The 24,037-nt window shown below is 43.7% G+C and overlaps 1 protein-coding gene across 2 annotated transcripts in view; it reads left to right on the top strand.

The window, feature by feature from the left end:
* The window catches only part of DLL3 (delta like canonical Notch ligand 3), a 170,208-nt gene that overhangs the window by 140,210 nt on the left and 5,961 nt on the right, over nucleotides 1–24,037 (top strand). For both annotated transcript variants that reach the window (XM_079985492.1, XM_079985493.1), the window contains one exon: nucleotides 11,332–11,446. In XM_079985492.1, coding sequence (XP_079841618.1) covers nucleotides 11,332–11,446 — 115 coding nt within the window. The remainder of the gene's footprint in view (nucleotides 1–11,331; nucleotides 11,447–24,037) is intronic.

Genomic DNA, 24,037 nt, shown 5'->3' with positions numbered 1-24,037 from the left:
CGCAAGGCATTTTGAGGATAAAATCACTTGCATCCACCAAGACCTTGACTCTGCTGTTATAGCAGAGGAATCTCATGGGGTGCCCAGAGCACAGACTAGTCCTGTTGTGTTGGATGAGTTTCAGCTGGTAGGGCTCAGAGACATGGACAAGGTGCTTGGATCGGTCACGGCGACCACTTGCGCTCTAGACCCTTGTCCCTCCTGGCTGATAAAAACCAGCAGGGAGGAAACAGCTGGCTGGGCCAGGGAGGTGATCAATGCCTCTTTACAAGAGGGGTGGTCCCTGCCTGTTTGAAGGAGGCAGTGGTAAAACCACTCCTTAAGAAACCTTTCTTGGATTTGGAAAACCAAATGAACTACAGTTGCTAATCTCCCTTTTTTGAGCAAGGTTCTGGAGCTAGTAGTCACAGACCAGATCCAGGCACTTTTGGAAGAAACTGAATTTCTGGATCCATTTCAATCGGGGTTTAGGCCCAGTTTTGGCACAGAAACTGCTTTGGTCGCCCTGTATGTTGACTTCCGTCGAGAGAGTAACAAGGGAAACGTGTCCCTGTTAATTCTCCTCGATCTCTCAGCGGCTTTCAGTACCATTGACCATGGTATACTTCTGGAGCGGCTGTCCAAATTAGGGGTGGTTGGTACCGCTTTGTGGTGGATACAGTCCGACTTGGATGGTTGTTCCCAGAGAGTTCTGCAGGGCTCAATCCTATCCCCTATGTTGTTTAACTTCTACATGAAACTGCTGGGTGGGGTTGTCCAAAGATTTGGAGTACGTTGTCAGCAGTATGCTGATGACACTCAGCTCTATTTCTACTTTACATCTGCAGGTAAGGCAGTGGAAGTGCTGGACCAGTGTCTTGCCTCGGTAATGGGCTGGATGAGAGCCAAAAAACTGAAGCTCAATCTGGATAAAACTGAGGCACTGTTAGTGGGTGGTTCCCTGGATCGGATGGGTGGGAGATTGCCTGTTCTTGATGGAGTTACACTTCCTCTGAAGCAGCAGGTTCATACCTTGGGGGGTCCTCCTGGATCCTTTGCTGTCACTCGAGGCTCAGGTGGGCTCAGTGGCCCAGAATGCCTTCCATCAGCTTCGGCTGGTGGCCCAGCTATGCCCCTATCTGGACAGGGATAACTTAACTACTGTTGTCTGTGCTTTGGTAACCTCAGTGTTAGATTACTGCAACAAGTTATACATAGGGCTGCCTCTGAAGATGGTTCAGAAACTTCAGCTGGTACAGAATTCAGAGGCTAGGTTGCTCACCGGAGCAAGACGGTTTGAGCATATTACACCAATCCTGGTCTGATTGCACTGGCTACTAAGTAGTTTCCAAGCCCAATTCAAAATGCTGGTTTTGACCTATAAAGCCTCAGGACTGCAATACTTCAAGGACCGCCTCTTTCCATATGAACCTACCCAGACCCTGAGATCATCTTCTGAGGCCCTCCTTCGTGTGCCTCCTCCTCAGAGGTCCGGAGGGTGGCAACACAAGAACAGGGCCTTCTCTGCAGTGGCTCCCCAGGGAAGTTTGCCTGGCGCCTTTATTATACACCTTTAAGTGCCAGGCAAAAACATTCCTTTTTAACCAGGCCTTTGGTTGATTTTATTGATATCCTATGCCCTTTTAAAATGTTGGGATTTTTTTTATTTTTTTGGGAGGGGGTGGGGTATTGGGTTGTTTTTATTTTATGTACTTTGCGGTTTTATATTTTGATTTTATTCTGTTAACTGCCATGATACCAGCAGGTATAGGGCGGTATACAAATTCAATAAATAAAAATTCATTACACACCTTTAGGTGCCAGGCAAAAACATTCCTTTTTAACCAGGCCTTTGGTTGATCCAACACCCTTTTAAAATGTGGCTGGGGGGGGGAGTTATTGGGTTATTGCTTTTGGTTTGATTTTAGATGTTATGGTCTTGTTGTGAACCTATACCTTTGGGTATAGGGCGGTGTATAAGTTAAATGACTGACTGAATAATAAATAACTCGCACACCATCCATGTCTGCTGAAAATTGCCCAAGAGCCAGCAAGAATCCCCCAGATCCTATAAACCTTCTAAGGCAGACCATCATAATTAGCAGTTCCCACTGCTGCTGGGCGGATCTGGCACAGCCAATCCAAATCTGACAAAGGAATTATTCATCCATGATAATGGGGAAACAAACACTTCCCCGACTATTGGTTCACTCCCACCCTGATTTACTACAAAGGTGACATCAAGAGTATGACCTGAACAATGCACTGAATCAGTGATGTACTGAGACAGCCTATGGTTGTCATGGTAGCAACCCAGTCCCAAGCCTGGCCAGACAAGGCAGGTTTAGGATGGAGAATCCTAGAACAGTAGTGTTGGAAATTGAGGGTCATCTAGCCCAACCCCTTGCAATGCTGGAATCTCAGCTCAAGCATCCCTGACAGATGGCCAACCAACCTCAGCTTAAGAACCTCCAAGGAAGGAGAGTCTGCCACATTATTATTATTATTATTATTATTATTATTATTATTATTATCATTATCATTTGGGATGCCCATCAAATTTGCAGGTAACACTAAACTCAGAGGGGTAGTTAATTTGGCAGAATTAGGATTCAAAATGACCTTAACAGATTGGTGAACTGGGCTCAAACTAACAAAATGAGTAACAGTAGGGACAAATGTAAGGTTCTACATTTAGGCAAGAAGAACCAGATGCACAAATATAAGATGGAGGAATACCTGGATTACTAGTAGTACATGTGAAAAGGATCTAGAGGTTTTAGTGGCCCATAAGCTGAACATGAGTCAACATTTTGATGCAGCAGCAACTAATAGCTGGTGCTATTCTAGGATTCATCAAGAGAAGTCTAGTGTCCAGATCAAGGGAAGTAATAGTACCACTCCATTCTGCCTTGGTCAGGCCACACCTGGAATACTGTGTCCAGCAGGATAGTGCAGAGAATGGCTCAAATGAGAACTCAGTGCGCAGAGCCTATATTTAGTACAGGGTCATGGATATACACCCTGCCTGCACACCCTACCTGGACGAACTTGCAGACAACAACACATTGGATTTGATGAGGACCTACATGTAAAGTCCAGTGTTTATAGGCATGAATAACCTGTTTGTGTCCTAGAGTCTTTTCTTCTTTGTTTTTTAGGTTAGGCTTTTTTCCTCATTCCAAACCTGTCCCCTGCCCCAATTCATAATTGGGGGCAGGCAGGCTGGAGACAGACTTTTTTATTTGTTTACATCCATTCTATCTTTCCACTTAGGGTGGCACTCATTGGTCTCCTTTTCCCTGTGTTATCCTCAGAGCATCCCTGTGACCTAGTATTAGAATTATTACAATTATAATTTATTTTTATTTTTTTGAATTTGCATTTTATTTATTTGTTAACACTCTTATATTACATCGGTAAACATTTTCATATTACATTACAGCACTTGTTGTTTAGTCGTTTAGTCGTGTCCGACTCTTCGTGACCCCCTGGACCAGAGCACGGCAGGCACTCCTGTCTTCCACTGCCTCCCACAGTTTGGTCAAACTCATGTTCATAGCTTCGAAAACACTGTCCCACCATCTCGTCCTCTGTCATCCCCTTCTCCTTGTGCCCTTCATCTTTCCCAACATCAGGGTCTTTTCCAGGGAGTCTTCTCTTCTCATGAGGTGGCCAAAGTCTTGGAGCCTCAGCTTCAGGATCTGTCCTTCCAGTGAGCACTCAGGGCTGATTTCCTTCAGAATGGAGAGGTTGGATCTTCTTGCAGTCCATGGGACTCTCAAGAGTCTCCTCCAGCACCAGAATTCAAAAGCATCAATTCTTCGGCGATCAGCCTTCTTGATAGTCCAGCTCTCACTTCCATACATCACTACTGGGAAAACCATAGCTTGAACTATACAGACCTTTGTTGGCAAGATTACAGCACTTACTATAATATAATTTCCAATATGTATACAAAAATTATATACAAAGTTTATATACCTAGAAAGAAAATGAAACAATAAAAAAAGAGAGAAAACAAAAACAATTTCCCCAAAAAATATCATATACATAACAACACACTAGACTTCCTGTCTATCCATCCCATTGTATATTCCTTTTTTACAAATGTATGTACTCTTATTATTGTATATTTCTTTACATTTTATCTAATACATTCCTATATCAATATTTGCTCTTAGTCTTATTTCTCGACTCATTCTCACTCCAATGTCAATCAAATGCTAGCATAGATAGTGAACCTTTACTGTATTTTTGAACATATGTTTTATATATCTCCCACTTTTCCATAAGTTTTTGTTTTGAATTGCCTCTCAGGGTATTTGTTAACTGGGCCATTTCAGCACATTCTTGTAGCTTGTAATGCCAGTCCATTATTGTCGGGGCTTCTTGTTCCTTCAACAATTATTATTACAATTATAATTTAAATTTGTATACTACCCTATACCCATGGATCTCAGGGCGGTTCACAACTTAAAATTACAATATAAAAATCACAAATCACATCGTAAAAATAAGAACAAAAACAAACTAATAATCCACCCTTCCACAATGCATGAAACAGGCCATTGGATTTCAATCAGCCAAAGGCCTGGTTAAAGAGGAGCATCTTCGCCTGATGCCTAAAGGTGTATAATCGAAGGAATGGGTTTCCCAAACCCAAAACTGACTATGCAGGCAGTTTTAAACTGCACCAAAATCCCTATTTTTCCTTAGCTAAAATGCATAAACTTGAGCCGTTGAGCAAATGCATAAGAAGAACACAGCTCTCTCCTTTATCAGTTTGTGACGTCAAGGATGACCCTGACTGTACCAGTAGAACAGAGAAAAGACGTCTGTGCCTTATCTTATGTTCTGACCACAAAGACGCACAGACCCAAGTCTGGGAACAACGCCAGAGTGTGTTCTCGGAAATGGTGACCTCTGGCTCCAAGATAAGAGTAGGAACAGGAATATCCTTTTATGGTCAGGAGTGTGGGAAGGAAATCCCTTTTATGGTTAAGAGTGCCAGAGCAGGAACATCTGTGATGTCAACCTGCGTGGATAGGCTGACGTGGCTGGATTCCTGGGGAAGGGGGGAGAGGGTGCCTGGAGGATATATATACTGCATGGAATTTCTTATTTCTTTGGACTTGCTGTGGACTGACCACGGAGGTGCCTTTCTGCTGTTCCGGAGAGCAGAAATAAAGAACTCTTTCTCTGAACCAACCCTCGGTGTTATTTGACTTCCTTCCACCTGTCTGGGAGCAACGCAGACCCAATCGGCGAACTCCAATAAGGCTACATTTCTTGGTGCATTGGCCGGGATACATAATGAAGGCGCTAGTCGAACCTCTGTGGCGACAGAACGAGCAGGGAGCAGAAAATGCCCATTCTCACGTTGCCACCCTCCAGACTTCTCAGGGTCTGAGTGGGTTCATATAAAGAGAGGCGGTCTTTGAGGTACGGCAGTCCTGAGCCATTTAAGGCTTTATAGGTCAAAACCAGCACTTTGAATTGGGCCCGGAAACTAACTGGTAGAAATTGTGACAGCAGGGATCCCTTCTGAACCAAAGTAAGACACCTATTTGCTAAGCATTAAGAAACTGCAATGATGACAGCAGGGACCCCTTTTGAACCATTTCAGTTACTTAAGGGCTAACCAATTGCAAAATTGGAACGCTGAAGCGTCCACAACAGTCGTGCAAGGAAGGAGGAGAATAAAATGAAAACTGAAAATTTGGGGAAAGGAGCAGGCATATCCTAAGGGGCGGAGGCTCCTACAGGTTGTCTTTCTCCCTTCTGCTGTTGCATTCCTGTTTCTGAAACTCACAAATCCATGTTGCTATCTTGGAATAGCAAATGTATGTGGTATTCCCTCACCCTCCTTCCCAGTAGAAATGATCCACGAGTCCTCAGATACTTCCTATATCCTTTTCCTCCACAGTGCTTCCTTCCTAAATCCATTTGGATTCAAATGCAGAATGTTCTATGTGTATATTCCTCCCATTCTTCATACACACACACACACACACACACACACACACACACAATCATTTCCAACAGTCATTTAACATATATTTTTATCTTATAGTTTTTCAGACTTCCGTCAACTATCTCTGAAGACTTTCCATTCTTTATCACTTAATCTGCATTTCTTAATTTCTCTATTACTTTTAATTATCCTTAACTGATATTCTCTTCATAATCTTCCTTGCAATATTTCGCATAATCCTCCTTACAAAACTTCTTGCAGTCCTGCTAGCGTAATCTGTTTATTACAATTGCTTTTCAGATAGTTCAAATATTTACTCCAGTCCTCTAAGAATCTCTGGTCCCGCAGGTTTCGAATCCGTCTTGTCAATTTGTCTAATTCTGCATAGTCCATTAATTTCATTTGCCACTCTTCTTTCGCTGGTAATTCTTCTTGTTTCCACCTCCCATTCTTCTTAAATCAGTTGTGCCTTTGCAGTAATGTGACCCATCTAGCAGTAATAGCATTTTTGAGTCAGCCGATTCATAAACAAGCTCTGAAGAGATTTCTCTACAAGTGGAGCAGATGTGGCTGATCATGTTGAGAAAAGGTGTCTTAATTGCTACTAATCATGATAGCTAAATGAAGCACCCATGGGCAGAAGCAGCTTATGTCTAAGCACCAGATACTGAGGACAAGGATGTGCTTTATTTGGGAGTTTCCTGGAGGTATCTGCCTGGTCCCTTCTGGAAACAGAAGGATGGGCTAGAATATGAACCCATCTTGATGTGTCCCTGCGAGAAAGTTCTTAATTCCTTACTTTCCTGATGGAGGAGCACGTGTCCAAAGGCCGCTTTAGCTTATGGAATAAGCTGCGCCGCTCTTTGCATTTTGTCCAGTATGGCCAACTGAGCTTCTGTTCTGGCGTTATTACTAGATTTAGCCCTGGAAATGTTCCCAGCTCAGGAAAGCACCATATTTTTTGCTCCATAAGACATACTTTTTCCCTCTTAAAATCTAAGGGGAAATGTCTGTGCGTCTTATGGAGCAAATGCGTGGTCCCTGGGGCTGGGGGGACGGACCCGGGCTTCCCCCACCAGCCCTGACAAGCTCTGGGAGCAGCAAGGAGGCTGCGCGCAACCTTTCCGCTGTTCCCCGACCTGCGGAGGCTTCGCAGGCTGCCCCAGAAGCCAGAACAGCTAGAGAGAGCACTGCGCAGCGCTCCCTCTAGCTGTTTTAGCTTCTGCCTTGGCATCCCGCTGCCCTGGGTAGGCTTCATGTGGCTCTTGGGGGCTTTTGCAGGAGGTGGGGAAAGGGACAGAGCGAGGCTCTCTCACTTCCCCTACCTCCCGCAAAAGCCCCCAAGAGCCGCATATTTTTTTTCTTGAATTCCCCCACACACAAAGTAGGTGCGCCTTATGGAGCGAAAAATACGGTAATTTGTCTTGAATTCCAAATTTATTTTGTGGTATGTATTGTGAAACTGACTATTGCATTATCTTCAGTTTTCTCTCCCCCGTTAACAGCAGTCACCATGACCCAAAATTAACAAGAAGCTCAGAGGCGCTTTTAAGTGTCTCGTGTGTCAATTGCGTATCATCTTGTAGACCAACTTGCAAGGTAACAAAACATTAAATATTAGCAGCAGAGCAGAAAGCTTTCTAGGGCAGTACAGGATGGTTTGGCAACCATCCCATGATCTAACACAGGATTGGGAGACCTTTGGGCTTCCAGATGTTTCTGAAGTGCAACTCCCATCATCACTGGCCATGTTTGCTGGGGCTGTTGAAAGTTGTAGTTCAGCAACCTTTTAACTGTTGCTGTTATCTCCCTTTCCCTGTTTCTTGACACTCTACAGGAGTAGTCAAATATCAGGATGATAAATTGGGTGTTTAAATATATTAAAAATTGAATTTTAATGAAAATTTTGGGGTTTCGGCTGCCGTTTTCTCTTTAAAAAGAACCTGGTTTGAAATGAAATCTGAATTTAATGCAGACATCTATCAACTGAATTTATGACGCTCTAAGTAACTTATAAAAGACTATATAATTGGGCAGCTTTTTCTCATAAAGAAAGAACTGTAAAAAAACACACCACATTTTAGTCTTGTCATTTTATACAAACCTGTAGTTTATATAACTGCTTGATACTGAAGGCCAGAGTGGCAAATTACCACAGCCATCATCCAGTTTTCCATCTATGCGACCTTATTTATGCTTAGGGACAGCATGTTCTCTGCAATTAGAGTCGGTAGTATAATTATGAATGAATATGGTTATAGCTACTAATTATAATACACTTTGGTAACTCAAATAATAGATGAAATAATTAAAAGTGAGGCCAATAATTCAAAATAGTTTTTCCCCTTGATGATTTAAATCAGCCAAAATTGCCAGATATTGTATTCTCAGTGGCTGCTCTGTTCCTCATCATGTATTTGATGGTACAAATTATGGGTTGTCTCCAACTAAGTTCTCTGAGTATACCCACTGAAATTAACAGATCTTCAAATATCTTCAGGGCTGTCACATGGAGGAAGATCGGGTTTTCTTTGTTTTTGGAGCCAGTGTATAGAATGCCATTCTCAGTGTTACAAAGCTATTATTGTCACTCAAAAGAAACAGGACCATTTCTGCTGGGGCGTACCTGTTTGCTTTTGTGAACAAAGGTTTCAGAAAGAAATCTCTTGAGTCTCTATATAATGGGCAGGCTAACAGATAATCAGTGATGTACAGTGGTACCTTGCAAGACGAATGCCTCGTAAGACGAAAAACTCGCAAGACGAAAGAGTTTTTTGTTTTTTGAGTTGCTTCGCAAGACAAATTTCCCTATGGGCTTGCTTCGCAAGATGAAAATGTCTTGCAAGTTTGTTTCCTTTGTCTTGCAGGTTTGTTTCCTTTTTCTTAAAACCGTGCATTCAGGGGGTGCAGTTGCGACTTGACTTCGAGGAGCAACTCATAGCACGCCTTTTTTGAGGTTTTTGAAGACTTTGGTGATTTTTGAAGCTTTTCCAAAGTCCGTGCTTCGCAAGACGAAAAAATCGCAAGACGAAAAAACTCGCAGAATGAATTTCTTCTTGCGAGGTACCACTGTATTCCACCTGAGGTTGACCACAAATACAAAGTGTGTCTGTGTACAGGGCCTTCTTGTGGAGGCCATCCAAGACCACAACGGGCATCACATGTAAATGCAACACAATAAAGGCATTTATTAAGGAAGCTGGGGAGAGTTTGGTCAGATAACTAGCTCTAAAATGTTCTGTTCTCAAGAGTGGATACCAAGGGGTAAATTTTGTGTTTCCAATTAGTCGTGGCAATGCTGTTTTTCTAGAAAAAAATAGACCATCTCTCCTGGTATGCACTGCGGAGGACCTTAAGGTCTACAAATGACAACATTTTGGAGGTCCCGAGCCTCAAGGAGGTTAAATTGGTTTCAGCTAAGGCCAGGGCCTTTTCAGTACTGGCCCCGACTTGGTGGAACGCTCTGTCACGAGAGACTAGGGCCCTGTGGGACTTGACATCTTTCCGCAGGGCCTGCAAGACGGAGCTGTTCCACCTGGCCTTTGGTTTGGACTTGGTCTGATTTATCAGCTAGTTTAAAATGAGGCTGCATTTTAAATTGCATTTTAACCTTTATTTTAAATTGGAGGTTTTTTCCCCTTTTCCTCCCCCCCCCCCTTTCCCCCTATTACGTTTTTACTGTGATTTTATTGGTGGTAGCTGCCCTGAGCCCGACTCTGGCTGGAGTGGGTGGGGTATAAATAAAATTTATTCTTATTCTTGTTATTAAAAAGAGGTGCCGGAACTCACCATGAATGCCTCCCTTGTTCTCTTATAACGGCACCATCCCTGAGAGGTGCAGAAATTGAGTTCTGGCTGGGAAAAGCCCTGATTACAGGAGACCCATGAATGCAAAGTCCATGGTGTTTGTTTTTTGAAGTGTAGGGGTTATTCTACACCGTATTGGAGGTTTCACCCCAAACATGCCACAAAGAGGAACAATTTGTGTTCACTGTGCATGTAAAATGAGGTCATCCCGTGGATAATCTCTTCAGTCACGGAGTAGCTGGCAGAATGGGACTTTTGAAAAAAGTAGGACTACTAAAAGGAGTGTTCAGAGGTCTACTAAAAGGTAACAGAACTTCTGGCAACAGAACAACCTCCCCTGCTGATCTTAGCACACAGATCATGCCAGCAGGTGATTCCAGTCACACGACATCAGGTTTTGGACAGGTGGTTGTGGTTTAGGGAAAAACCACAGGCCACATGCAAGCCAAATTGGGCCTGGAGGCCAGAGGAGCTTCACAGCTGCCATGAGAATGTCATGTGTTGCTGCTGGCAGTGTTGAACCAAGCTATGGAATGGAGATGGTGGAGCCATATGGTCCTTAACCTCAGGCGGCAGGGCTCCAGAAGGAGGAGAAATAAAGCGGTATGTCATCTGCATATTGAGGATGACACACTCCAAATACCACACTTCAAGGGGCACTGTCCCCTAGTGGTTTCACAAAGAGGATGAGAGTGAATATGGAACCTTGCAGAACCCTGAAGGGAAGAGGCAGTGGGGTTGAACAGAAATTCCCCAGCACCTCCAACTGGAAACAGCTGTCTAGGTAAGAGAAGAACCACTGCAATACAACCTGCCCACACCCAACTCAGGCTGCCTCTTCAGAAGGATACCCTGGTTGATAGTGTTGAAAGCTTCGCAGCTTGTTTTGATGCACACTGGACCACTCTCAGCTTTCAGCTGCAAATTTAAGCAATTGGGAAATCTGATTTGGTAAAATATATGCTTTTTATTTATTTATGATTTTATCATATTGAAGAGTTTAAAATGTTCATAAATATTAATAAATCTGTCTGATGACCCTGATGAATGTGCCCTCTCAAACCAGTTGAGTATGTAAACACTCCCCTTTTTTGTATTATTTTCTATTCATTGCTCATTCTCACCTCACCCTTGCTTTCCAGAGTAGCAACAAGAGAACACTTCCCTTGCCATGAGCTGATAACAGACTTTAAACATGAGGAGCAATGATAAAGCCAAGGCCTGTATGCTCGTTCAGTGGGTAAAGAGAGTCTACTAGGTGTATGTTATGAAGGTGGTTAAGCAGGCAAGAGTGATCAAAGGTGCCATAAAGTCTTGATGAGAACTGAGTTTTTAATTTCTGGATTGAAAATTGCCACCATAATCAAGGCTTACTAGGAGGCAGAGTCCACTGCCACTTAGCACTGTGACTTGTTTACATTACCAGTTGGGTATGCTGTACAGAATGTCTTTTTTCGCTTACTGGTGAATGGCCCTAACCATCCCGTTCCCACATATTTTGGGAGGGAACAAAGCTTCCCCCTCCAGTTTTTAACATCCCCCTTGCTTCTTTTTTCCCTTTACCGCAGTAAAAAAACTGAGCCCATCCGGTCCATTGCTCCTGCTGGATACCCCAAAGAAGGCACCTACCACCCCATCTATATCATCCCAGACCAGATGGAGCAGTGCATTTATGCAACCGAGGTAATGAATATATGCTCACTCCTCCAGCCTGCCCACTCTGTTACCCTGGAACTAGCTCGGGGTCAGAGATGGCAGTCACTTCCCATCAATACGGATCAAATGGTCATGTAAGGTTCACAGCTGATGGTATAACTATACACAATCCAATAGCAGAATCAGAAAATGTGCCAGTTCTGTCTTGTCCCAGGGCTCATGGTGTCAACTTATTAAACACAAGCAGGGCCCCACAACAAAATGTTGGCTGTTCCTGGGGGAAGCAGCCTTTGAAGCTCAAGCAAGTGTTGGCTGACAGAAGATTGAGTGAATGGGTGCATGCCTTTACAGTCGTACCTTGGATCCCGTACGCCTTGCGAGTCAAACGTTTTGGCTCTTGAATGCTGCAAACCCAGAAGTGAGTGTTGGTTTGCGAACATTTTTGGGAACCTGAACGTCCAATGTGGCTTCCGGTTGGCTGTAGGAACTTCCTGCAGCCAATCAGAAGCCGTGCCTTGGTTTCCGAACGTTTTGGAAGTTGAACGGACTTCTGGAACAGATTCCGTTCAACTTCCAAGGTACCACTGTATATCTTGGCTTCCTTTTCTCCATCCACCTTTTCAAGACAAATAATTTCACTCTTCCCATCTTTCATTTTCTGCCTCCTTTTTTATTTTTAATGACACTCACACCTCTTAGCCAGAGTTGCAGGAATACTTGCTGAAGCAACGTCATTCGGCTGTATCCAGCTGCCACTGTGCAGCCTTCCAATAAATGCAACCACAGTCTTCTAAGACTTTAAAAATCTGCCTGAGTTAGCTGCAGCTGCTGAATGATATCTGAGCAGTTTCTTACTATGCTTTAGGAATAAATTATAAATAGCTAGAGAATAATCTTTTCCCTTGAAAAATATTACATCATGAAATACACTGGAAATCAAGAACCATCTACTGTTTTGTTTTGTTTTTTACTAGCTTGAAAGCCCTGAAGTGGCTCAGCAGAACTTCTTTACCACTAAACCACATCTCAAGGGGCAACTACCTTTTCAAGGAAAACACTTTTAGGGTAGAATTTTATGAAAATCTTAATGTCACACTAATCCACACAGATATATTTTTTCTAATTCCCATCTTGCACTTCAATCTCGTTGAAAAGCAAGTTGTGTTTTTTTACTGGTTCTGCTAAAAGCATGAAACAGTCTCACATATTCATATTATAATATGCATATACATTCCAGGTTTCCTAAAGTAACCAGCCCATATTTATTGTATGTAGATGTTTGTATAAAAATATATCATACATACATTTTGCATATAGTTTTGCGTATAATTAGTTCGGCTTTTGAAAAACAGCAACACAACAATGCATGAATGGCTCTGACCTAGGCACTCAATGCAAAGGCGCTCCAACGCAGGAACTGCCAAATTTCATGTATAAATCCTCTTGCATCTCTGACCACTTTCTTTTAGCCCCAAATTGCTCAGAGCAATGCCCTTTCAATTTTCTGCCAGGATAATAATAATAATAATAATAATAATAATAATAATAATAATAATAATTTATTTATACCCTGCCTATCTGGCTGGGCTTCCCCAGCCACTCTGGGCGGCTTCCAACAAAACACTAAAATACAATAACCTATTAAACATTAAAAGCTTCCCTAAACAGGGCTGCCTTTAGATGTCTTCTAAAAGTTTGTTAGTTATTTTTCTCTTTGACATCTGGTGGGAGGGTGTTCCACAGGGCAGGCGCCACTACCGAGAAGGCCCTCTGCCTGGTTCCCTGTAACTTGGCTTCTCGCAGCGAGGGAACCGCCAGAAGGCCCTCGGCGCTGGACCTCATTGTCCGGGCTGAATGATGGATAGCACACATCTCCCTGAAGCCGTAGTTCACTGCTCCATAAGCTTCTTGCTGTTTGCTTCCTGGCCTTTGCTCTGCATCCGACCTGCATGCTCTGTCCTTGGTCCTGACACCGGACAAGCTCATCACCCCTGATTCTTGCTTACTTCTGTTTGCTACCTGCCAAGCTACCTACTCGACTGATGCAGTGAACTCTTGAGATATAGTGAGGGATTATCCAAGTTAACAGTGTGAGGATTAAAACTAATGGAAACAAAAATCACACTTTCCAAAACACTAAATATTGTGCAAACCAAATACAACTATGCCACTGACATATTTTTAAAAATATACAACCATGTCATGTTTCTTTACTCAAGCCCTGCAGAAAACAACATACGTAAGGTATTCAGTCTTGGTACGGTAACTGATCTCTGAAAATATTTTTAAGGTCGAGGCCAAAGTGTCTATGAAAATGGAAATGTTTAGGTAGGCAACAGGTTCTGAGTTTCCAGTTTTAAAGTTTGGCTACCCTTCAGCTGCGGTCCTTGTTTTGGTTGTTCAGTGTAAAATTCTCAAAGGCATTTCTGAGAGCTGGTGGTATAAACAACATTGGAGATGTGTATCTGACTGAGCTAGTCTCATGTGGTTGCTGTTGTGAGGTCCACCCTGTCGCTCCCCAATCTCTGCTCCAAAGCTTTTTCCCTCCCTTACAAAAATAGCCAAGGAGTTCACCCTATTGGAAGCCACAGATTGCAATAACAAATTTGATCCTTCCTCCAATGAGTTGAAATGGATTAGTTTCTCACTGGCTTTCTCAACCTCGGCCCTCCAGATGTTTTTGGCCTACAACTCCCATGATCCCTAGCTAGCAGGACCAGTGGTCAGGGATGCTGGGAATTGTAGTCCCAAAACATTTGGAGGGCCAAGGAAGCCTGGTTTGGCCACACAAGGACCTTGTAGAAAAGAGGAGTGGGCAAAGTGTTACTAGTCTGAAGCCCCTCCAGTAAGTTTTTAAACTGAATGGTTTTTTTCATGCATCCAAGCCCAATTAATCTCAGCGAACCCATTTGATAAGCATTGCAGGCAAGGGTATTATATTATAACTAGTAGACTTAATTGGTACTACTGTGCTTTGGCTGATTAACATTCTATGTCCCTTTAAATGTGTTTGTGAGAGGGAGGTTATTGGTTTTCCCTTGTTCTTGTTTTTATTATGTGTTTTGGGTTCTCATTTTGTACATTTATGTGAACTGCCCTGTGCTCTTTGGATGAAGGGAGGTATATAAATTTTATTGATAATGATAAACCTCTGACAGTTGATGGCTAGCAATAATAATGTATTTCATGATTAGTCTATGGGCCAAAAGGAATGATCAATATCATTTTGAAGGATTAAACAAAGTAGCTTCCCCAGTGCCTATGACCCTAATAAAATTATTAATCATAGTGACCATCAGTGATGAGTAGCTGCTACCATAACACCTAGTGTTTTTGAAAAAGAAAACATGTAATATTCAGTTTGAGGATATACATTGTACATTGCGCAAAAGGGGTTCAAATTGACCAGAAAAAAATCTATAACATAATGAGAAAATTGAGGGCAGGGTATCGTTGAAAAGATGCTAAACAAACCCCAAAGCTGTAACTCTTGTTTTTTTTAGATTTTACTTATGGGCCCAATCATTCACAGAGGTTGAGTTTTGCTCTACATCAGCATGTGCCCTATTAAGTATTATAGGCAAGTGCTTTATAGCCTTAGAGAGATGTGCACCGAATCCTGAGTTTTTGCCAAGGGATCGTTACATGCAGGAACAAACAAATCAATGGACACACTCAGCATAGGGTGATGGAGGATGGATTTCCCTGTTTCGTTCAGGAAAGTTAGGCAAGACATGGAAGCTGCTGAAGTAAAACCAGCAGAAAGGTATAATGTGCAACACCACATCAAAATGTGTGATCATAGAATCATAGAGTTGGAAGAGACCACAAGGGCCATCGAGTCCAACCCCTTGCCAAGCAGGAAACACCATCAGAGCACTCCTGACATATGGTTGTCAAGCCTCTGCTTAAAGACCTCCAAAGAAGGAGACTCCACCACACTCCTTGGCAACAAATTCCAGTTTCAGCATATGCGAGAAAGCAGAGGTAACATGTCTTTATGGGGGGGGGGGTATCTATATATTGTGGGACGCGGGTGGCGCTGTGGGTTAAACCACAGAGCCTTGGGCTTGCTGATCAGAAGGTCGGCGGTTCGAATCCCCGCAAAGGGGTGAGCTCCCGTTGCTCAGTCCCTGCTCCTGCCAACCTAGCAGTTCGAAAGCACATCAAAGTGCAAGTAGATAAATAGGTACCGCTCTGGCGGGAAGGTAAACGACGTTTCCATGCGCTGTTCTGGTTCGCCAGAAGCGCCTTAGTCCTGCTGGCCACAGGACCCAGAAGCTGTACGCCGGCTCCCTCGGCCAGTAAAGCGAGATGAGTGCTGCAACCCCAGAGTCGGTCATGACTGGACCTAATGGTCAGGGGTCCCTTCTGTAAAAAAATTAATCGGTATGTCAAGGGAGGGGAACTGAAAACCACATTTTGAAGCCACAGAAACTATAATTCCCTGGTGTTTTGTGTATGATGTGATCAACTACTGTCATTACCTTCCATGGTACACTCATCTCTCAACTTACACAGGGGTTATGTTCCGGGGCTGGTACTTGCCAAACTTGCATATAGTCAAAACACAACTCCCTGCACCTCTGAACACTCTCCCAAGGCCACATGCACCCTCCCAAGGCTGCTGTATACTCTCCCTGCACCTCCAAATGCTCTCCCAAGGCAAGTGCAATGGAGGGTGGGATTGCCAACAGTTCCCCCCCCCCCCCGGATGCCCACCTTATTATTTATTATTTTCGGCCAAATGCGTAGTGCTGAATTCACACAAGTTAAATGTAAGTTGCAAGTTGACTGTGCAGTGGTGCCCCGCAAGACGAACACCTCGCAAGACGGAAAACCCGCTAGACGAAAGGGTTTTCCGTTTTGGAGGTGCTTCGCAAAACGAATTTCCTATGGACTTGCTTCGCAAGACGAAAATGTCTTGCGAGTTCCTGCGGGGTTTTTTTCCCCCTTCCCCCCCTTTTTCTAAGCCGCTAAGCCGCTTATCAGCTGATCCGCTAAGCCGCTTATCAGCTGATCCGCTAAGCCGCTTATCAGCTGATCCGCTAAGCCGCTAAGCGCACTAATCCGCTAATGGGCTTGCTTCGCAAGACGAAAAAACCGCAAGACGAAGAGACTCGCGGAACAGATTCTTTTTGTCTTGCGAGGCACCACTGTATTTGAAAGATAGGTTGAACTTATCAGGTCACCCCCCCCCCCCCGCCCAAGCGGTAGATACTCTGAACAGATTGGACAACATAATTATGTTTGGAAGGATGCCAATGGACCAGGCCATTGAAGACACAGTTAAAAGGATGTGTTTGCCAGGTGGGACTAAAGGATTCAGTTCTCGTAAAGAAGCAGCTATCAGGTATCACACTCCTCCGGATTATGGAAGTCCATGTATTTGTTAACTATGAAACATGACTGCTGTTACAAACAACTGGTTTATCTAAGCCAAACATGACAAAGTGGGTGTGAGGCCCATGACAGACATGTTTCAAAACACCTGAGTAAAATCTATTCAGTTCTGTGACTAGAACTGGTGAGGTAAGCTGGATAGTGATTTTTTAAAGGCACAATAATTTGGGTTTACTACAAGTTTCAGGCAGAGAGACCCAAACATAAATGAAGTAATAGGATTCTCAAATTGCAACTGAAATGATCTTCTACCCTTAACAGAATGGCACAAGTCATAGCTAAAGGAAGAACCGTATGCTGAATGATGACAGAGCTCTGTTTGGATAGATGATTTTGACTGCGTAAGGCCATCATTTGTCATTTAGAGATATTCTGGACCATTTGGCCCACTCAGACCTTTGTCATTAGCGATGTGCTGTTTATTTATCTTTTTACACAATTAAGGCTGCATTCTTATACACACCTACCTGGAAAAAAGCCCTATTGAACTCAGTGGGATTTAAGTCTTGAGTAGGATTGCAGTGGTGTTTTGTTTTGCAGAGTATAAATGATCAAATCAAAAATCAAATCAAATTCATTGTTAGCAGCCATGGTGTTAATAATTTTACTAGGGTTGTAGGTTTGTTTGCTTTTTAAGCTACTATGTTGAATCCTTCCAACTGGTATGTTTTAATGGCCAGCGGCTACAAGCAAGGCAAACCCGACTGTCTGATATCAGCCACGCCACTTTTAGATCTGTGACCAAATCGGCTACGTTTCCTGAGATTGTTCTCTTATACCGAAAAAAGTAAAAAGTGGCTCTCAATATTATCTGAATATACAAGCCCCCTCCTTGATGTCAACTTCTAATTAATTTGGACATCAATGTGGATTTTGAGAACTGTGAACAGGTATTGACCGATGGCCAAGACCCAGAACAGGCTGTAGCTCACACAACTGGGATCACCCCCTTGTGTGATGCAGCCAATTCTGCGTATGTTTAAAACTTGCTATTGGTGAGTTTCACAATTTAACATTATGGGGCAGGAAACATACAGGGGCCAAAAGTGGCTATCTTAGCTATAGCAGCAGAAAGAGGTTTATCATCCAAATTAAATGTGCATGGCTCCTTTTACACTGATGCAATAGATGAGTTCTACAGGAAGTCTCGACGGTCGAGCTCTTGTACAAATAATGTGGGTAAGCCGAAATAATTATTTATTTTCCTTGATGCATGCCTCGAATGGATAAAACAAATTTACCCATCCATAGTCATACTTTTGCTGAGATTAAACCTTACAACACTGGTTCAAAGTGACGGAATTCCCTTGTAGAAATATGTGTAAGTAGCAGAGTAATACAGGAGTTTAATTGTCACAGACAAGGATGGTACAAAAGCTTCTGTTTAAAAAAGAAAATGCAAGCCTTAACATTTCAGGATCAAGAATCTCAACATGAAATTCTCCATCCGTGAATAGAGTGTATACTGGATCAGGTTATATCTCCCACTTGCTCCTGGCAGAACAGTGTGAATCAGCAAACTTTATCCCTTGTGGCAAGAGGGGAACCCATGCGCTGCCTGTTCCGCGGGGGTCAGGACATGCGCAAAGGTCCCCCCCATCACCATGCGTTCCTTTTTTTAGTACAATGCCTCAGAATTTTTGTTTTCATTTGACCCATATTATCCCTGACATGGAGAAAAAATACCTACCAGGCCTTGCTAGGGCTGGGAGAACTGGGAAAGGCATACACAGCCAAGACGTCAAGGAGAGCCCAATGGAAGGCTCAGGTGAGTTGACGGAGGCAACAGCCCATGCCCATTCTAGAAGATGTAGCTTCCTGATCAGAGGGTGGCACCTCCAATCACTCATTGCCCACTGGCACCAAACCCATCTGGAGCATGGCAGTCATTCCTTTCTCAATGTCGCCTTTGGTTTTGGTTTTAGGGAGTTCTGGTTTTCTATGTTGTTCGTATTTTTGTGTGCAGTGCATTTTGTGGGTTTGATTTGATGTATAGTTGTTGTAAGTTGCGTTTAGTTTCTTTCCCCCCAAAAATAAGATACTTAATTTTAAGATAAGTAGAGTGCAGCTCCCCAGGAGTAGGCAAAAGGGCTGCTGTGCAGCATGAATTATGGTCTTTCTACATCCAGGGATTGTATAGCCACTCATGTATCAATGGCCCAGCAGTCTGACAGCTCTGCACATGGAAACCCTCAGTGGTGGGGATGACCCTGGGGTATCTCTCCTACTGGACAGAGAAGAACACCCAGGGATGAAAGTCCTGCTCCCCTTTTTCAGACAGATGACCTTTTTTTGGCTCTTCTGATCAAAGTGGTGTCTGGTTCTGGAGCAAGTGGTAGAGCCTGCAGCCCAGAAATTCCCCATCCCCTCCTGTCTTGGCCATATAATTCCTCTCCCCAATGCCTTCAGATAGGTGCATAAACCAGGGACTGGTGCTCACCCTTCGTGTATAAGGAGTTGTCAAACATATGGAAGCACTCCCACCCTCGGCAGTGGAGGATGCACTCTTGGGCACTATTCTCCCCAAGGATGGGAGACAACCAAGTTCATGTAGGCATTTGCTATCTCTAATTTTTCTGGGGAACATCTGTCCTCGTGGCCAGTGATTTCCTTCAGCGGAACAAATGTTGCACACAGGCTTGCTGAAGCTTTCTGAGGCTGATCACTTTATGGTTCCAAGGTCAACCTGACTCTAGCACTCTGTCACTTGGAGAGCAAGCTCTGGGGGAAGTGTTGGTAGAAACCAAGATAAAAAGAAACCTTGCCTTCTGTCCAAGGAGGGAGGGAAATGTATGACCCATGAGGTGTCCCATGGCTTCCTTCACCCCTTGTACCCAATTCTGATGCAAGGAAACCAGAGCTTCCAAAATAGAACCTAGACCCCTTCTGCTACGCACCATTCTCCCAAGCAAGTATAGAACAGGTTGAAGACCTCAGCAGTCATAAGATCAAAAGGAGAAATCAACTGTGTCTCTCTTAGGAATTGACATGTTCTCCAAGGGACAGGTTTCTTCTCTCAAAAAGGATTCATCAGTTGACTCAACAGTTAAGGTGGTGTGGTTAATGTAAGATGTTAACATTCATGTTGTGTTTGATTTCATGTTGTGTTTGTTGAGAGGTGTCATGTTATAAATTAGGGGTTTTTTATGATGTTGCTGGAGAAACACCTCTTGCCTCTTACTCTCTATGTCAGCATGATGCCGCCAAAGTGTAGCCATTACCTGCCCCTTCTGGGGGCACAGCTCATTCATTGACAGCAAGGAACCGTCAAACTTCATTGGAAGAAGGATGTAACAAAGACATCCAAGATTCATCTTCAGCTTTTGGGGAGGCAGCTAGTCCAACAAGTTATTTCTCCTTAAGCCTGGAAGACAAGATTGCCCATCCACAGTGTTATGTTAGCTTCTGTTTGAATTAAGATGACTATTGAGAACATCTCTGCCAGAGGGTACCTGCTTTATACCTAGAACGTCCTGAAGATGTTGAATCATCAGCTGTTGAGAAAACACCTTCACAGTAGTCCCAATGCTTCTTCCTCTATCAGCGGAAGAGGATATCCTGGAGCAGTGTGTTCAGATGCAGAGGATTTGGGTCCAGGAGAATAGAGCGTCAATGTATATACAGGGCAATAGCCTGCACACGTACATCATCAGCAAGCAACAAAGTGAGCAGTGTTACCTCAAGATTCCTAATGAAAGGAGCAGAAAGAGCAACTAGCCTAATATATCCACAATTCTACTTCCTATGCCTTCTCCAGCACAGCTGCTTTGAAAAATCAAAAAAGGCAAAAGCCATCCTAAGCATCGTCTTGTTGACCAAGGCATCTGGGTTTTGGACCTGAGGAGGGTATGCTAAGCTCACCTGTGTGGCAATTGGGGGAGGGGGGTCTTTTGGGCCACAGAGCTTTTAGTGCAGTGCAGCTTGAGTCCTGGGGTTGACACCCTTCCTGGCCCTCTTTTTCTCTGTTAGAGCTTCAGGGAGTTTTATTGTTTTGAAGATTATTTCCAGCTGTAGAGTGACAGTTACACCAGCTTCATTATATCCCCAAATGGGGGAGGGCGCCTCTCACCAGAAGGAATAAAGTTTGCTGATTTACATGGTCCCCTACACGAGAGCAAGGGGCAGGAGTAACCCGCCCAGGATACCCTCCATTCACCAAGGAACCTCCACGGTAAGTCCAAGGTTTCTTTCTCCAGCTTGGCTCAGGTGTCCCTCCAAACGATGTGCTAAAATCCCTCTTGGGGCTGTAGGAGGCAGGCTGCGTAAGGAAAATTGGTTGGAGACTGCCTCTAGGAACCCTGCACAGCCTCAGCTGAAGAGGGCAGGGTGCTCAAACAGGCAGGTGAGCCAAGGAGTATTGTGGGAAGGAAGGTGAGCCCTTCCTCCTCCTAAGTCTTTGTTTACCTAACCACACAACTGTAAGGCCGCATCAACTCTGACCACATCAGTTATCTTTTCTTTCTCACATCTTGCACATGGCCAAGCATTACCATACCACCTCAGGCCAGATCCCAGAGAACCAACACAGTGCAGTGAGACTGTGGTAGCTCCCATGAGTAGGTTGTATAGAAATCCATCTCTCCCCTCTCTTCCTAGAGTTGAAGCTTTAAACTTTGCAGGCTTGGGGTGGATACCAGCAGCATTATCTTTCATTTCTGGGCATTTTTAAACTATGGCATCTTCAGAAGAGACTCTTCTTCTTTTTTTAACATATATAACTTATTTTGTGTAAGCTAAGAGGAAATTTATACACTGAAATTTAAAAAAAACCTCAGGCATGCACATAAACCTTGTTAGAGGTTGTTCTACATAGCATTCTCTTTTTTTCCATAGGAATTTCCCCAAACATTTACAACCCATAGTTTTACTGTACATACAGCCTAAACCATAGCAATCTATGATCATGTCAAATTTACACTGTGCAAAATCAAAATATATGGATAGTGGTACAACAACAAAAAATGTAACAGGTATATTTCAGTGTAAGACATTTAGACAGTTTTGGTCCTTCCATCCCAAAGCAAATTGATTAACACATAGGTCTCGAGAATCAAGTGCTTAGGCAGTGATCACTTAACTAAAGACTCTTTTTGTGAGCCACTCATAGCCCCGGCAGAAAAACAAAAACCTCTGTCTCCAATAGTTTCATTTTCCTCCCTGCCAGTAACCATTGGAAAGGAAGATTTCACAGGCTCTGTTCACAGCCAAATCAACATTTTATCATTCAGGCTACTTGATATCAGTCTAAATGGGGAAAGGTGGTCCAGAGATGATTCCAGCAGCATCAGTGTCCCTAGAATCATGGCAACTGCTCTGGAGGTCTCCTCAGGGCCAAGTAGGAGGGAAGTAGTCTTGGTCCCCTAAAATATGGAGAACACTCAGTTACACTCGCTGTTGCCAACTAGATCTTTTGGACTACAGGTCCCATAAGCACTGGAAACTGTCATCTAAAATATCTGGAGGCTGCCAGATTGGCAAAGGCCAGCTCGCATGAAATAATTTGTAAATTCACCAATGAAATGTGTGTGATATGCCTTAGCACAAAGTACTTGCCCCCCACCCTGCCAAAAAAAGACTTGCTATTGGAGGGTATCACTCAGAAGAGAGAAGCCCACAAGACCAGAGAGGGAAGAGGGTGGGACTGTTCTATAATTGTCTTAGTTCCAAGAATGAGAAGGAAGACGAATGTATTGTGAACTACAAAACAAAACAAAAAGCAGGCAACTTGCAAAACCCAGATCTTCTGAATGGGCGTTAAAATGGAACTGGACGATTTCATGAGATCAAGAGCTGATAAGGACTTTGTGCCAATAAGGATAAGGCTGTCATACAAGAGAGAACACCAGTTTTATTCCATTGAGAGGTGTTCTCAATATCTGATCTTGCCCAATGTTCAGAAGCATGTTGAGAATAGTGATCACTCTACCATGGGAGCCCTAAATACATAGTTCTGCATCTCTCAACTATCTGCTGACACGTGCAAGAGAAAGTCAGACATAAACATATCTTTTAACAGCAGTAGGGATGTACAACATCCCCAAGTTTGGCTCTAAAATGAGCAGGATTTTGCGAGCATTTCCTTCAAGCGAGACTCTCAAAAGATCAAGCACTTTGGTAAGTGAATTTAAATAAAAAATTGGAAAAGTTCTTATATGCCTATTGGAATCAGCAGGACCCTGGCTTCCACATAACCCTAAACTATGGCTTAGTGAACAAACCCTTCCCAGAAGCTTTACTACGGTTTACTTACTGCCAAGAGACCATGAGCTAAAGCCATGGTTTGTTGTTGACATGAATTTTGGTTCCCTTAGTTATGACTTGGCAAGCCTTCCTTTAACCACAGCTTGTTTGGCCACCAGATGCTCACCAGGCTACAAAGGCACAAAGTAAGAGCAGAAGGAAGGGATGCAGGTGGCGCTGTGGGTTAAACCACAGAGCCTAGGGCTTGCCGATCAGAAGGTCGGCAGTTCAAATCCCTGCGATGGAGTGAGCTCCCGTCGCTCGGTCCCTGCTTCTGCCAACCTAGCAGCTCGAAAGCACATCAAAGTGCAAGTAGATAAATAGGTACCACTCCGGCAGGAAGGTAAACAGCGTTTCCGTGCGCTGCTCTGGTTCGCCAGAAGCGGCTTAGTCATGCTGGTCACATGACCTGGAAGCTGTACGCCGGCTCCCTCGGCCAATAAAGCGAGATGAGCGCTGCAACCCCAGAGTCATCCGCGAGTGGACCTAATGGTCAGGGGTCCCTTTACCTTTAAGAGCAGAAGGAAACCACAGTTTGTTTGATCACCTGTAAGACAACTCACATTTAACTTGTAGTTTGTTAAACAAGCCATGGCTTAACGTTATGTGTAAACCCGGCCATAATTTCCAAAGCCAGACTAAAACCTCCATGTTTCACTGATTTCAATTGAGACATGCTGCAAAACAGCTGCTGGGAGAAAAAGCAAACCAACTGCTGCTGTAGCTTGCTTTTTGTCCCTCGCTAACCTTTTCATGGCTTCAGGGTCTTTAACTCCGTCTGTTCAAGTTAATAGTGATTTCAGTACTGAGAGCTAAACATGCTGAGAGTCTACACACATCTGGAACAGAAGAAAACATCCCATCCACCACTGAAGCTATTTCTGCTCCACCTGGTGTTGAGATCATGAGCTCTGGCAGTAGCCAATGTTGTTGTTGTTGTTTAGTCGCGTCTGACTCTTTGTGACCCCGTGGACC

This window comes from Podarcis cretensis (assembly GCF_951804945.1).
Source record: "Podarcis cretensis genome assembly, chromosome: 8".
Classification (NCBI taxonomy): Eukaryota; Metazoa; Chordata; class Lepidosauria; order Squamata; family Lacertidae; genus Podarcis; species Podarcis cretensis.
This window is presented reverse-complemented; position numbering and strand designations above follow the sequence as displayed.